The sequence below is a fragment of the Castor canadensis genome, chromosome 8 (genome assembly GCF_047511655.1).
Source record: "Castor canadensis chromosome 8, mCasCan1.hap1v2, whole genome shotgun sequence".
NCBI lineage: Eukaryota > Metazoa > Chordata > Mammalia > Rodentia > Castoridae > Castor > Castor canadensis.
In genome coordinates this window covers 11,537,482-11,553,300 of record NC_133393.1, presented here as the reverse complement: position 1 = coordinate 11,553,300, position 15,819 = coordinate 11,537,482, and the positions used below count along the sequence as shown (strand labels likewise).

The following is a 15,819-nucleotide window of genomic DNA, read 5'->3' as shown; positions in this document are numbered from 1 at the left end:
CTAAAAACGTAATTCTCTAAGCTCATAACAACAAGGCTATCTTTAAAATATTGTATTGTTCTTGATAACATTTACAAAAAAATTGTCTTAAAATGGTTTTTGTTTTGTCAAGATAACTGTCAGGGAATTTTTGGTACAACAGGTTAATCCACAAATTTGGCAAGACAACAAGAGTTTATTAAAACACAAAAAACAAGAGGCAGCTGAGCACAGGGAATACTGCTGCACTGATAAAAGAGTTAAGACAAATTTACTTATGTAAAGCCAAAGTGCACCCTCCAGATAGGATAAATAAAAAAAAAAAAAAAACACCTCAAAAAAACTCACTACACTGGAAGTCAAGCCCTCCAGTTTTTATTGGACTCTGTTGAGTGGAGGTGTTAGTCCTACTCCTTCCACATGTTGGATGGAAGGAATTTTTCCCTGGGATGACCAGATTGGGCCTGTTATTTGAGAGGGGGGCGCCACTGACTATAGGTTGGTGGGATCCTGTTGTATGTCATGAGCCATATGTTAATGTCAACAATCTGGGATATGATCCCTTATCAACATCTGAGCCATTATTCTTGGCCACTATGTTTCCTAACTCCATGCTTAGTCCCCATAAATATTTACCTGTGTTCTCTGGTGATTATTGTTAGGGTTTTAACCTAAGGTAACTGAGTCGTGTTCATTTAGGAGTTGGTTTATGTTGGGGTTAACAATAAAGATAGCCATATTAGGCCTGAACCTCCTCTTCCTTGCAGATGGCCTACCTTTATCTCCCTGGATAGCGCCAAGGACAGTTGGGCAGATAGTGATCTAACTACAACTTATCTTTCTTGGTTGCCCAGCAACAATATCCCTTAGTGACCTTCCTGGTACTTTTCCACTAGCCCCCTATATCTAGCTCAAGCCTGTGTATGGCAATGGGCTCTAGCTGTCTTAATGGGGTCTCCCTCCACAGGGATCCTGCCTAAATAATAAATCCTGTACTGGTGTTTGAGCATCTCGCTGCCTCTTCCATGCCTCTTATTTTCTAACAGTTTATATAAAACTTTCTAGATGACCTCATGGTTAAACAACTGTTGTCTTGGGCGATTCTAATACAGTTGGTACCCTAGATGTGTCTGTGACTGGGTACTTGGGGTCACTGACACTGTTCCCCCCTCCGTAAATGATTAAAAACATCTTAGGTTTTACTTTAAAAACAACTAAACTAATATGTATATATAACCTCTATAGAACTGTGATGCTGTTGCTGGTTCCTGTATATTAAATATATTTATGTTTTCAAGTATATCAAGGCTTCTAAAAAACAAAATTTAGATAAGCATGGTAACAAAAAGTTAGTGGTACTGATATACTGTTCTGTTAGCTGCTAAATTGCCCATCAGAATTTTAACCATGACTCTTAAGTTTTTGTCATTACAGTTCTGATCCTTCTGGGACATTTACAATCAAGTCCATTAAAAAAAATGACTCTAATAACTACTTATGTGTCACCCAGGTTAGCTTTTTAGACATCTGCTTTTGTTAGATTTTGTTTTATATTGTCCTTAGAAGCCCACTGCCTAAGAGCCACTCCTTCTAAGCCTCTTTGTTGCTTAAATTTGGCCAAAAAGGTCTAGTTGGCACTGATGCCCACCTGATCTGCTCATTATTCCTTCCCGACGTGGGATCAAGACCAACCAACCAAACAAAATCCAGGAAAAAGCAAATCCTGACGAAGACCAATCAAGAAAGATCTTTAGTCTAAGGCCATATCACCCTGAACGTGCCCAATCTTGTCTGCTCTCAAAAGCTAAGCAGGGTCAGGCCTAGTTGGTACTTGGATGGAAGACAGATCTTCAGAAGAGACTGCTCAGAGACAAGCAGTCTGGAGACAAAGGGGGGAATGCCATCAAAGTTCCGATGGAGTCACTGGTGCCAGACCTCTCAAAAATAACCAAGGCCAAGAGGATTGAGGAAATGGTACTTATACACATGTGGCTATCTGGCGTTAAAGCCCTTCCAGACACAAACTCATATTTTTAGACAGGGTCTTCTACTTAAATTGAGACAAAATAACTATTTTTACTGGGTTTAAACATGTCCTTTGATACTTAAAGATGGTGGTTTTCACTTTTTTTAAACAATGAGTTTTCTTAGACATACACACTGACAGTATATTGTTGCCATAGTAATTCTACTCAGTTTAAAAAAAAGAGATTGGGTGAAAAAATAAAATATCCAACTATTAAAACCCCATTGGAGGGGCCCTTTTGTTTTTATCTTGTCTACTTCCACCATAGTTAAAGTAGCAGAGATTGCTCTTTGGATCCACCATACAAGTCAGGTCAAGCTAGCTTTCTCTCTAGTGGGAGTGCATCCTTGATCTGGCTTCACCATGTAGGATCACCCTCCAGAACCTGAGCACCCTCCCTCAGCAGGACTCCGCTTCCCAGAAAACAACAGGGGACCAAGGAGGACAGAATGACAGCCCTGCTCTAGTCACCACGAAAGCTGACTAGTCTATGCACGCACAGCAGAAGCTTGAGGAGTCAACTCTCCAACAGGACAAACGGGTTTTCACCCCAGTTATTTCACTGTAATGCATTGTCACCCCTTGTCTGTATCTGCTGCTGTAATTCTTACCCTAGTCTTCACCATAGGCTTCGCAGAAACCATCCCTGCTGATTGATCTCATGGTAAAAGGTTTTTATTTACTCTCTTGTATCTCTTTTGAGCAGGATGCATAATTACTACTTGTTGTTACTGATCTGGTTTAACAAAGGACAAAATATGCAGCTCTCCTCCACAAGGGAAAAGCCGCTCCTAACTGCACCCATGGCACCTGTAACCCTGTAAATTTCACTGTACCTAAGTCATCTGATTAAACACGGGAAAAATTAATTAGTATAAAAATAGATAAAAGGGTCTTGACCCTGAGAGTCTGATACTCCTCAAATTAGTAACTGTTACCCACGAGAGTTCCTCATACCAAGTTTTTCACTCCTTTTATAAGGAGATGAAAAATGAATTTTCCATCTCTGCCAAAGCTAAAAACTTGTTCCTCTTACTGGCTGAGTCTATAGCCCAGATACTAAATGTCACTTCATGCTATGTTTGTGGGTGGGACCAACATGGGAAACCATTGGGCTTGAGAAAAAGAAGACAAATGGCCTTACATGTAATGATGTTATAAAAATACAAACGCCTAAATTATGGTGATGCTCTTTAACCCTAAATGGCTCCAAGCATTAAAGGGGGGAGTAATGTAGCAGGGAGGAGGATCAAAGAAAGCAGTCTAGGCCTGAGTCCTGAGAAGTACAGGGAGGTAGGGATGGCATAGCAGAGAGATAAACCTGAGGAATCTGAACACGAGGAAGGTCACGTAGCACCAGGGAGGGGAAAGTCACATAGCACTAGGGTAAAGTAGCCAATAAAATTAAATATAACCATATATGGATTAAACCTTGCTTTTTGCTTCTGTAACCTGCTTGCAAGGGTCTATAAGGTGAGACTCCTTTGTTCTCGGGGCTCAGCCTTTGGACATGAGTTTGCTGAGTCTGTGTTGGCACAATAAAACATTGCTTCCTGCTAATTGCCTCAGGAGTCCCGTATCTCAGCTAGCAAACTCCCGCTACACCCCTACTTCTGACTCCCAAGTGAATTACAAGTGTGTGCCATCGCACCCGGCTTATTTTTCCCATCTAAATTTGTATGTCTTTTCTTTCTTTTTTTTATTACAGAGCCTAGAAAATGCCTTTAAATTCATCCTAGCAGGAAGCCACCCTAATTAGGTTTAGCATGAGGGTCTTGGCCTAATTTCATGGGTGGTGGTTCCAATAGAGGCTTAATTTTCAGTGTTTGTGGTGTCCTATCTGTCTTCTTTGGTTATGTGACTTGGCTGAGTTTCTGTTGGCATCTGCTGGTTTTGCCTGAAGGAAACAGAGGTTTTCCTAGGCCAGCTGCCAGCTGTTTCTTGGTGGTGGGGGGAATGGTATAGAAGAATTACCTTACTGCCCCCCAATCCTTGACACTTTGGGGCAGAGGAGAATCTTGGGCATTGAGGACAAAGAGGCTTCCCATACCAGGGCCACTCTTCCAGGTTCTGCTTACCACCTCTATATTTCTCAGTGGAAGAATCTCAGTCCTGGTGGCAGGGAAAGAGAATATTTCTTTTATTTTTAACAGGGCCCCAACTGATACTCCTCATTGGTTAATTCCTCTTGCTGATGAAATTGACTTACCTGATGCTGCAGGGAGATTCCTCTTCAATCAGGGAAGGAGTAAGCCCTTTGGCCTGCCATCTTACCTGGTGTGGGGCGGGGGAGGGGGGACAGGGGTTGGGAATACTGACCTTCTGTGTCTTCTGGGATGTGAGGGACTTGTAGAGAGTTTGTCACCTACTGTTTAACTTCTCAACTTTTTTGGTCTACTGATCATTTCCAGTAATCCCACTCTATACTATTAAGAGGCTTTTAATGAAATGAAAATTGGGTGTTAACACTCTTTATTGGTATTATTATTAAAGATGATTCAGCCAGGCATAGTGGCTCAATCCTGTAATTCTGGCTACTTGGGAGGCAGAGACCAGGAAGGAATATGTGAAGCCCTGCCACTGTGCTGTTCCTCCAGCCCTGGGGTCCCTAACTAGATTGCTGCCTTCTTACGACCTTTTGAAGTCTCTTGCATCATTTCCAGGGCTTATCATTCTGCTTATTGTAGAGGAGTAAGGAAAGGCATGCACATTTTTTTCTGACCAGAAAAAATTCCAGCATTCATGGAATTTTTGTCCTGCAGCACTGGCCAGCCTGGAAGAAGGCTACAAAGCTTGCATAGCTGAAGATCAAAAGTGGTAGAAGCCTTAGTGAACCACCTCCTGCTCTGGCTCCCTCTAAAATGAATCGGAGTCACAACTTGGGCTGTACCTTGACTGAGAATAAACTGAATCAGGAAACCTAGGTTCTGAATCCAGCTCTGGCACTAATGTCATGAAAGTCATTTCACAGCTTTGCAAGGGTCTTTGTTAAATCAAGTGGTTGAATAATCCATGAGAACCTTGCTACTCTATGATTATCAAATAAATTTGTCTCCCTCAGCTAATAAATAACTGGAAAAATTTAACAACTAGAAGAGCTAGGTCTTTCCTTAGATTTTTTCTAGAAATAGGCTCTTCAAAGAAACAAAGTTGAGAGTAATAATAGGATGCTCACTTTACTTTACAGACCCAGAAAGCATTCTGAAAGCAATTTAAACCTAAATGGAAGGTGTCAGAGGGAGAAAAAACTGAAACATACACTGAATAAGAAAAATCTTATCAATTATTAAGTTGTAAAAATGGCTAAAGGAGGGGCACGTTGAGCCTTATTTACAGTTAGTAAGATTGGCTAAATTTGATCGCCAAATGCTAGATTGTGTTTACTACATACAAAATCTGACATGAAGCATGCAGTTAAAACAATAAAAAAGCTACAGAAGAGAAGAGCCATGAGTGATAAGATTTTCTCAGAGAAGTTTAAAATTTTATTGTCCTTCAGGTAGCCTCTCCTGCTGATATTTTATAGGAAAAATAGAAATCTGTAAACAAACCATTCAATAATCCAATCTTCATATCAGAATTTTAATGCTCTCATCACTGTCACAGACTGTACTTTCTTCTAAGATACTAGCATAGATTTAATGCAACAATTTAAATGCACAGATAGCATTTTACAGTAATGCTTTGAGATGGACTAATAACCTTTAAGTCATCATACTGACATCTCAATATTACAGATGACTTTGTAACTACAAAGGAAGCCAACAAAAGTACTCATGCATCTTAGGATGTTAACCCAAACCCAGACTGGTGGGGAACTTTGCTATCTACCATCCAATTTCTCAGCTTTTTTTTGTGATTAATTAAAAACCTCAATGGTAGAATAACTATTGCTCATTTCAAATTATTCTACTCTATACTATTGAGGTTAATTAATCATTTTAATAATTAAAAATGACTCAGCCAGGCACTGTAGTTCAAACCTGTAATTGTGGCTACGTGGGAGGCGAAAGTCGGGGGGGGGGGATCACAGTTCAAGGCCAGCAAAACCTACCTCAACCAATGGCTAGGAATGGTGGTGTACACCTGCAAGTCCATCTATTTGGGAGAAGTACAAATAGGAGGATCTCAGTTTAGCCAGCATGGCACAAAGCAAGAACCCCCATCTCAAAAATAACCAACACAACAAAGGGCTGGTGGAGTGGCACAAGTGGTAGCATGCCTGCCTTCTTAAGCAGCCATATGTAATATTATTTCTCTCCCCAAATTCTTTACCCCTCAGACAATGAGACGCTGAGATGAGCAGGCAAGTGAAATTTCTACCTGGGTGGTAAGAAGTCCTTGAATGTGGATTCATCTTTGATTCCAATGAACACCTGGCAGGTGGGTATTCAAATATTTCTGGAAATAGGGATAAATAATCTTAGCTACTCTTTGTTTCAATATCTGTTACCACCAAGACTTTTCTTTTTCACTAGTGGCTGTTGGTAGGTACCCTCTGCCAATGTGCCAGATGCAGATCTCAGATGGGGTCCCTGCCTATTTTCTCTTTCCAGGCTCCTCACACCTCTTTTCCAGGATTGAGTGGCCTATAGTTCACTAACTAAAGTTTGTGTTTTCTTGCAACTGTGGCTCTTCAAAGTTTCAAATCTAAAAGATGTTTGTGCTCTGCTGATGCATGCTACCAGAAACAAACAAACCAAGAAGCCACTGTTTTATCTCATTTGGTTTTTAATGTGATTAACAGCGATTTAGCTTTCCAAAGAGGCAAATAATTACAGACAAGAGAAAACGCTGCAGAGATGGTGCCTGATCTCTGCGCTTCAGGCCACTGCTGCACTACATAGAAAAGAAGTCGCTATTCATAGTATCTTTATGATTATGAAAATCAGAGTAATGACTAATCAGCAGAGAGCAATAATTAACTTTAATGAGAGAAACAGTGTGTTTAGCATGGATCTGTCAGCATTTGACTCTCTTTGGAGGAAAAAAGAAATATGAACCTATTATGTCCTTTGGAACAAGAAACATAACAAACAACGCCCACAGATGCAACCTGCTCCTGGGACTGCATCGCCCCAAAAATTCAAGGTGCAAAGTGTGTTGCATTTAATCTTCAACAGTTTTTACTTTCTTCTTGTTCTCCCAACTTAAGGAGATAAGATTTCTACATTACTCAGCAATTATTGGACATTTCCTTCAGTTGCACGTGAAATACAAGTATTCTGTAATATGGATGCAAAAGGCTGTCATTTTCCACCAAGTTATAGACATAATTGTCTATAAAGTGCATTTCAGAGAAAAGTACCCAGGAGAGTAATTTAAAGTGCAATGTATAAAGTACTGTAAATAGTGCAAAGTTGCTAAAAATATACATTGTATGTGCCAAGTCCAAATAAAGCAGGATCTCATCAACCTTCTAAGCTAGAGAGAACAATGGAGAAACACTCTCGTATCTTTGACCTTTTGCAGAAGTGTTTTGGTCTGTCTCTGTGTGTACATGTTATATGTGTGACTGTGCTGAAGTATGGATTAACTGCTTGACGACCTCAGCAGATGTCCGAGACTGCTTCCTAGAACTTGAAACTTTTAACATTGACATGATTTTGCAATCTCCACTTCAATATGCAATTCCATTTCAAAGAAGCATTAAGCTTGCAATAATGGTTGAGCAATTTCAGCCTGCATATCCTGTAAGGCAGGTACTTGACTGGGAATTAAATGTTTAATGAAAATTACAAAAAATACAATCACTATAATGCTGCCAAGAGAGACCCCTATGAAATAAGGGTATGACTCCTCTTGCTCATATACTCCTGGTATGTCACTACCCAGGAGAAGTGTGGTACTCTGTGTATAAGGAATTGCTTTTGGAGTTGCAGAATTGAGCAGATCCTGGACATTCCTGAATGATCCATTGTGTGGCATAGCGGTGACATTGAGGAGGTGGCACAGCAGTGGGTACAGATCTGTGGAGTTCATGGCTTCTTTTGTGAAATTCTTTCTGAAGGCAGGACCGTGGGCTAAAAATATTGGATGCATTTCTGCTAATGCATTATCATAACCATGGTTGCCTACTGTAAAGAGAAAATGCATGGGTAAGTTAGCCAACCAGATGGCATCAGGATGGAATTAAGTGTCGAACGGTCAAGTTCTGAACTTATATGCAAATTTTTATCTAATTTGACTTTAAAATAAGATAATCTTCTATATTCTCTGCTGTTCATTTCAGGAAAAGAAAGGTCAAATGATCACAAATCTTTCACATAGGCCAATACTACTTTAGATGGCAGAGAAGGAAGGGTACAGAGCAAAGCGTAGCGAAGTGAGGAAAAAAATGAGAGTAGACTGCTTTGTTTTGTGTTGGCTGGCAAACTATTATTCAGCAAATAATATTGGGTACCTACTATGTCTGATTATTGTTCAAAAGATAAAGGTGCTCTTAGTCTTAATCATGAAAACAAACATAATTACCAATAAAAGAGGAGAAAAACAACACAAAGAAGATAACACAAAAATCAAACCTTTAGTTACAGCTACAGCCCACTACCAAAAAACAAGGTCAGAACTTGTAGATAGAGTGGAAAAATCTTGACTTTGGAGGCTCAGATCAGGATCTGACTTAGCATTGTATGCTTTAGTGTGGATGCATATAAGGTAAAACTTTTTAGCCAGTGATACAGACTAAAGTATGAAAACAGCATCTGCAAAGCTGCATTTGAAAGGCCTGTATGTTTAGCGTAATATCAGGGGGCAAGAGACAGGAGCTATGCTGCTAAGATGGTGTCCTCAGAAGTCACCATCTTAAAGTCAGGCTTGACTTTAAAGGTGTGAGGAAAATGACTCATAAATCAAATTCTAAAACCTATGCTTGCTGCAGAGAAATAGGCAACAATAACACAAATACAAGAAAAGAATATCCTAAAACAATTTCTTTGAAAGTCTTGAACTGATCTGTCCAGGCAATCTGCCTGGAAAATCACCTTGAGAAGTCATTGTAAGTGCCGTGATTCTTTTGAGTTTATCCAAGTAAAAAGAATGCTGGACTTATAAATGAATAGTAATTATCCGACAGGGTACTATGCTAATTGCTAATCTATTTAATTAACTGATAATCATGTTAAGAAGTATACTGTGATATAATTTAGAATTGACCAAGTGGCTGCTGGGTTCATTTCTATGACTTGGCATCTAGACTCCTAGTTACGAAGGCAAAGAGAATTGTTTGATGTAACACTTACTAGAGTATCAGAGGTAAAATGAAATAATTATGACTTACATAAGAACTTTCCCATGAATAGGGACTGTTTTGTAGTGGTGGCCCCTACTAAAAATGCTTGATTTAGTAGACAATATTTAATAATGAGTGCCTAGTGGTTCTCACACTTCAGTGTGTATGAGACTTGTGGGGCCATGGGAAAACAGAATGCTAGGCCCTACCCTCACAATTTCTAATTCATTAGGTCTGGATTGGGTCCAAGAATGTGCATTTCTATCACATCCCCAGGTGATTTAGATACTGTTAAGCTAGGAAGTACACTGAGAACCACTGCTTTTGGAGTGTAGGGTTTAAACTATCTTGTGGAACAATGGCTGAGAAGGTTTGTAGCCATATTTAATCATTTGCTGAATAAATAGCATAATGTAATAGAAACAGGAGCATTACTAAGGTTTTTTTTTATCAAAAATAAAGGTGACCAATCTATTGTGCAAGTACAGTTCACAAAACCAAAATTTTTAGGGAGCCATCTTAAATTTAAGTTGACTGTAAAATACAAATCTCCTCAAAGACAGCATTCTTCTTTTGAGGAATCCCTCTAAACATAAGAGCTACATGCACAATACATGGAAAGAACATACAAAGGTGGAAATTATTTTCATCTTTAAAGACTTTCTTAAAACAGAATCCCCATTACGATTAAATATCACTTAATAAATCACTATCTATTTGTACAAACTCTTATGAACTAGAAACCAGGTACCTGTACACATCTGCTACTGTGAGGCACAAATACACCATAAATGTCATTGTCATGCAACTGCTTTTCTTTTAGTCAATAAACATGATAGGATGGGAAACCAATTCTACCTAAAGGGACATTTTTGTACATTGCCCTTTTTATGTTATTTCAGTTCTGGAGATCAAACCCAGGACCTCACACACAGTAGGTATCACCGATCAAAAACCTCAGCCCTGTACATTTTTATGAGCATATCAAGGACCAATGTCCAAAAACACATTTCTAGGTTAAGTACTGATACAATGTGGTTCCTTCAACATTTAAGGAACAGAGTGAAAACACTAGTAAGTAAACTGCTGTATTATCCACAGCCTCCATGTTAGCAAAAAGCGATGCAGAATGGGAAGAAACACTATAATATACTCACACAGAAAGTCATCCGACTTATTCTGTAAAATATTCCACCCTTCGTCAGCCACTGCTATGACTGGTTGAATTCGATCGTTGCGTTTGTAATGCCACCTTTCTGGCACCTCCTCTTGTTTGTAAACGGTAAGGTTAGGATGAGCGTCAGCAAGCGCCTCATAGACTTCATTGAATTTACCTAAAGAGAGAGGAGAGGAGGCACTCAGAATAAGACTCTGCTTGGTACAACCAACCAACCCTGGCCAACAAACTCCCTGCTGAGGAAAAAAGCCAGCAAGCTGAACATCATGAAATACAGCCAGCTATACTAGAATGCTACCCCTGTGAAGAAAAGAATCTTCAGAAGAAAACAGAATTACTCTTTATTCCTCATTCACCTTCCAGAATTAAGAGAGGGCTTTTTTATAGAACAAATAATCTCTGCTCGTCAATTCAGACACATATGCACATCCACACACCCACATACGTATTAATTAGTGACACTAAGTAGAATGTGTAGGTTACTGCAATACCCAAACAAAAACAAGGAGCCAGGTTTACATAGCTGGTAGTTATGGTGTAGAGAAAGAATCGCCAGACAATAAAACGTGGATAAGCAGCAGGTAGAGGCTAGGAAAAGATGCCTGGAGGCTGAAAGCAGCTTGGAAATGGAAGGCTCTCAACAGAACTATCTTGAATGTAAACACACCACTCCTAGGCACCAGCTTTAATCCTTTTTTTGTTTCTCAAATCCATTTGTTGGGGCTTTGTCCCCACTTACTATACTCTAACAAAAGAACACCATTCTGTGCCAAGTAAAGTGCTGCACAACTATAATCCCAGCTTCCTGGAAGGTGATATCAAGAGGATTAATTTTCAAGGTCAATGGAGCAAAAAGCAAGAACCACATCTCAACAAAGAAGCCAGGTGTGGTGGTGCCCAGGTGTCATTTGTGAGACATTCCAGCTTTTGAAATCTGTTCTCTCCTGTAACACCGAGATCACCCCTATGAGTGATAAAATATAACTCAGAAAAGCAGGCCTGAGTCATGTTCTGCTAGTTGTTTTGTGATCTCAGGATGGTAAATCTTTACCTGCCTTTAAAACGGAGCCAACGCTGAAGTGGCAGGTTTGGTTTGAGGATTTCAGCAGAGCTACTGTTATGACTTTCCTGACTTACAAATAAGAAAAATAAATCTCGGATTGACAAAAGAGCTTTCTCCCTCAATATCCCATTGCTTCCCCACTGAACAAGTCCTAACCAAGGGTCTTTTGAAGGCTTTAGGGCGTCTATGAAATCACTGTAATTGTGTTCAAATTTTTTTGTTTCTTCCCATATCAGTTTCTCCACAAAGGAAGGATGTAGTTTGTTATACCTTGTGATTGCAAAGTGGTTAAAACCAACTGCCAAAAACATACAGAGCATAAATTTCAATATTCTAGGAAAGAGGGAAAAAAATCAGACTCTAAGGATTAAATCCCAGAATACTATTGTGACACAGGCAAGTATACCTTAAAGACACAGAACCAGAAAATACCTGTTCACTTACATACTGGGCAAATGCAAACCTAGCCTCAGGTCAGAGTAGAGGTCAGACTCACCTTCTCTTGGCAAGATGGCAGCTACTGGAGATTGGTCAATCAGGGTATAGTGGTCTCTATTCAGATACTTGTCAAGTTCTATGACCCGTTCCTCAGAACACTGGGTCATTCCATGATCACTTGTGATGATTAGGTTCACAACAGTCCACAACTTTGCCTTTTTCAGCATTTGTATGAGATACCCTAACTTCTTGTCAATATCTGAAATGACAGGCCCCATGAGTGGACTGTCAGGTCCCAAATGGTGGCCCATGTCATCAGGGTCTTCCCAATAGAGAAGACCAAGATTTATGGGGTCCTTTGAAGTAAACCATTCAATGATTTTGGCAACTCGATCTTCAAAGGAAACAGACTCATTGTAAGCCAGGTAGTAAGTAGGAAAGCTCTTGTGTATCTTTACATCTCCTCCAGGCCACATGGCTGTACCACTAGCATGTCCTGCCCTCTGATTTGTGATCCATATTGGCGTTGCTCCCTCCCAAAAGTCAGAATCATAAATATTCATGTGATCCAAGGCGAAAGATTTGTTCAGAATAGGATCAAACATGTCATTTGCAACAATCCCATGATTCTCTGCGAAGAGGCCAGTGACCAAAGTGTAATGGTTAGGGTAGGTCTTTGTGATAAAAATATTAGTGACCTGTTTCACATGAACACCATTTCTCATGACATAATGAAAATGGGGTGTTGGAAATTTATATAAGTAATCCCAACGGAATCCATCAAATGAAACTAGGAGAACCTTCTGCTGGTCTGGATGGAGAGAAAATGCAGTTGAAAGAGTGAGGGCAGCAAGTGCAAAAGACACCATGTGTGGCTTTGAAGTCATTTTCAAAATAGTCGGTCAAGTCAGTGGAAGATACTCTGTGGAGTAAACATCAAGACGTTAATGACAACAACTTTGCTTTGTATAACTTACCCCAAACTGAGTGACAGTGCTTAGTCATCCCAGTTACATCATCACTCACAGCTGGAAGAACTCCATTATAAACAAATAAAAGCTAGGAAGTTTTAGGTGCATTTTAAAACTTTTTCTCTTTTTTTTGGTGGTGGTACTGGGGCTTGAACTCAGTGTCTCACACTTGCTAGGCAGGTGCTGTACCACTTGAGCCACTCCACTAGCCCTTTTTTTTGTGTGTTGAGTATTTTCAAGATAGGATCACTGGAGCTACTTGCTCAGGCTAGCTTAGAACCATGATCCTTCTGATCTCTGCCTAGGATTACAGGTGTGAGCCCAGCTTAAAACATTTTATTTATTTTTAGTTTCCAAGAAGCTTTCAAAATAGTCTGCCATGGAATTATTTTAATGAGCTCTCCAATGGCATTTTAAAATATGATAGGAATTACACACAATTTTTTAGAAACATTTTCAGGGTGACCCAGATTTCTGACCAGAAATATATGTATATACCCAAATAGATGTGACCACATTTATCATTATGGCTAGAACTAAAGTACCTTAGGAACAAGGAAGCAGGATTAGCAAATCCAATATGGTGCTTTTTAAAAAAAAAAAAATATATATATATATACACACTCTTCTGTTTTCAACCTCTATGCTTAGACTGGCAAGAAGTATCAGAGAGGAAAACAGATGAACTTGGTTTCTTAAGATAAAGTAAGTTTTGTGACTTTCAAATGTATTTGTGAAATGTAATCTATTTGTGTATTAATAATCAAATCAGAGCTTTCTGTACTCTAAACAATTAGATTCTAAACTGTCATAAATAGAAACCTAATTGTGAAATTTGATGATGACCTTCTAGTGTATAATTAGTCAGCAGTTAATTTTGTCAGTGATATGTGAAGAAAAAGCTCTTCCTTGGATTGTTTCTTTGGAGCAAGGTTGTTTTTTAAATTTGAATATATTCTAAAAAGCTTTTATCTTATTCATGGATGCTAATTTGAGGATAAACCATCATTTGTAAACTTTGTTAGTTCTCATCAGGCTTGCATATAAGCAAGATCTTTTGGTTTTTTTCCCCCCTTTCCTGTCTATCTTATAGAAGGGTGATTTAAAAGCTCATTAAAACTTGGATCTAACCATATGCTGAGCAAAGAAATCTCTTTCTTCAGCTTTTGAAACCTTGGTAATTTGAACACAGTTTGGCCTTTTTTGTATCTCAAAAATAGATCCTGCCTTGTCTTCCTATATTATATGACAGAGGTAAACAAGACCTAGTTGGCATGCTTGCTTTGTGTTCAGAAGCACAAACTATAGGTAAACTGTGTATTCGTTCAGGCAGCAATTCTGTTTTGTTTTTTAATTGTGATTTCACCAAAACTAGACATTAAACTGAGATTGTTTCAGGTACTGGGTCTCAAAACTTACATTTAAAACGATTTCTTAAATGGCTCTATTTTTTTTTCCAATTCTGGAAGCAACATTAAAAAATAGCTGCAATAAGGAATTGCATACAGGAAACTACAAATGTATTCACTAACATGTGGCAGAGGATGATGGCTCCTTCTCTTTCTCCTTTCTTCCCCATCTTTCTCTCCCACCTGCTTAACACAAGGAAATCTGTTATCAGCCAAATAAAATTTAACGCTAAGAGGGAATCAACTATGTGGAACACCTGATTTTCATCTTAAAATTCCGTGACTGCAGTAAACAGGAGACAAACTGTTTTCCTGGGGCAAACAAAAGTAAGCAACTATTAAGTGCTGCCTAGATCTGAAGAAGAACCGACATCATCACATCGATGACATAAAGCGGCAAACGCAGGTGGGGGAGATGAGAGGAATCCCAGATTTCCTTCTTTTCCATGCACAAACGCTGCGCAAAACCCTGGAATCCCTAGATCTGAGTCCATATTTCCCCGGTCTGCTTTCCAATCCTCCCCGCCCCACCCCACCTCCCCACCACCTTGGGAACCTGGAGGGTAGGGGCACCAGTCAAAAGGCCAAAGTGGAGCTGGTTTACATAAAGCAGGTGCTCGGCAAGGAGTGGGTGGGGGCGCACCGCCTGGGCTTCCTGTGGATTCCGTCCTGGCCACGGAGAAGGGTGGCGATTTAAGGTACGATCCCTATTCCCCAGGCCTCAGGCCCACCGAAAGCTCCAATGGGGGCTCACTGGGTGTGCAGGGACAAGGCGTGGGGACAGCTTTGGGGGCCTCAGGAGCCGTGTGGGCTCCCCAAAGGAGGCAACCACCCAGTCCCTCGGGCTCTTACCCTTGCAGCGAGGCCTCTGCAGTCCGTAGGGGTTTGCGGCAATGCAGCGAGGTCCTGGAGGACGCTGCGTCCCGCAGACCGCTAGGCACAGAGGGACTTGGCGGGAGCTGGGGGCGCCCCCCGAGCCGCAGCGCTCACCTGCGCGCAGCCTCAGCGCAGAGCACCTGACCCGCGCGCCGCGCGCCGCCCGCCCCGCTTCTTGGCTCCCATTGGCTACTGCGCGAGTGTCTCCTCGGCCCCGAGCAAGCAGGGCTCCGTGCAGTAGCTGGGCTGCCTGTCAATCAACGGGAACGGGGGCGGCAGCGGTGTGGGTTTGGAGGATGGAGAGGGAGGGGCCCGGCTGGGAGGCCCGGCCTCGCAGGAAACCTTTCTGCAGTGTGCCTGTTCCAGACGCAAGTCGTCTCAGTGATGCCCTGAGACCATACTGCGCCACCCCTGTGGCTGGTGGGTTCTCACCTTCGGATTTTGTTAAAAGCTACCTTCGTGCTCTTACCTGATCTCTTATCTCAAGTTTTCCCCTCTTGATCCCTTGCAGGTGACCCCATACCCCACGCTTTGCTCAGGAACACCTGAGCATCCGACGATGTCCATGAGACACTGGATTGTTCTTTAATTACTTCTCTTCATTAAGAGGTGGTGTTATGAGCTTTGCCTCAGGAAGGAGTTGTTTATT

General features: G+C 40.7%; 1 protein-coding gene across 1 annotated transcript; it reads right to left on the bottom strand.

Annotated features, from left to right (window-relative positions):
- Positions 1–6,915: 6,915 nt before the first annotated feature.
- On the bottom strand, positions 6,916–15,324 carry Enpp5 (ectonucleotide pyrophosphatase/phosphodiesterase family member 5). The gene is made up of 4 exons (XM_020185490.2): positions 15,147–15,324; positions 11,973–12,836; positions 10,394–10,570; positions 6,916–8,082 (listed from the first exon to the last, which is right to left on the bottom strand). The coding sequence occupies exons 2-4, from the start codon at positions 12,799–12,801 to the stop codon at positions 7,655–7,657; spliced, it is 1,434 nt and encodes a 477-aa protein (XP_020041079.2). The 5' UTR covers positions 12,802–12,836; positions 15,147–15,324; the 3' UTR covers positions 6,916–7,654.
- Between the last annotated feature and the right edge of the window lie 495 nt (positions 15,325–15,819).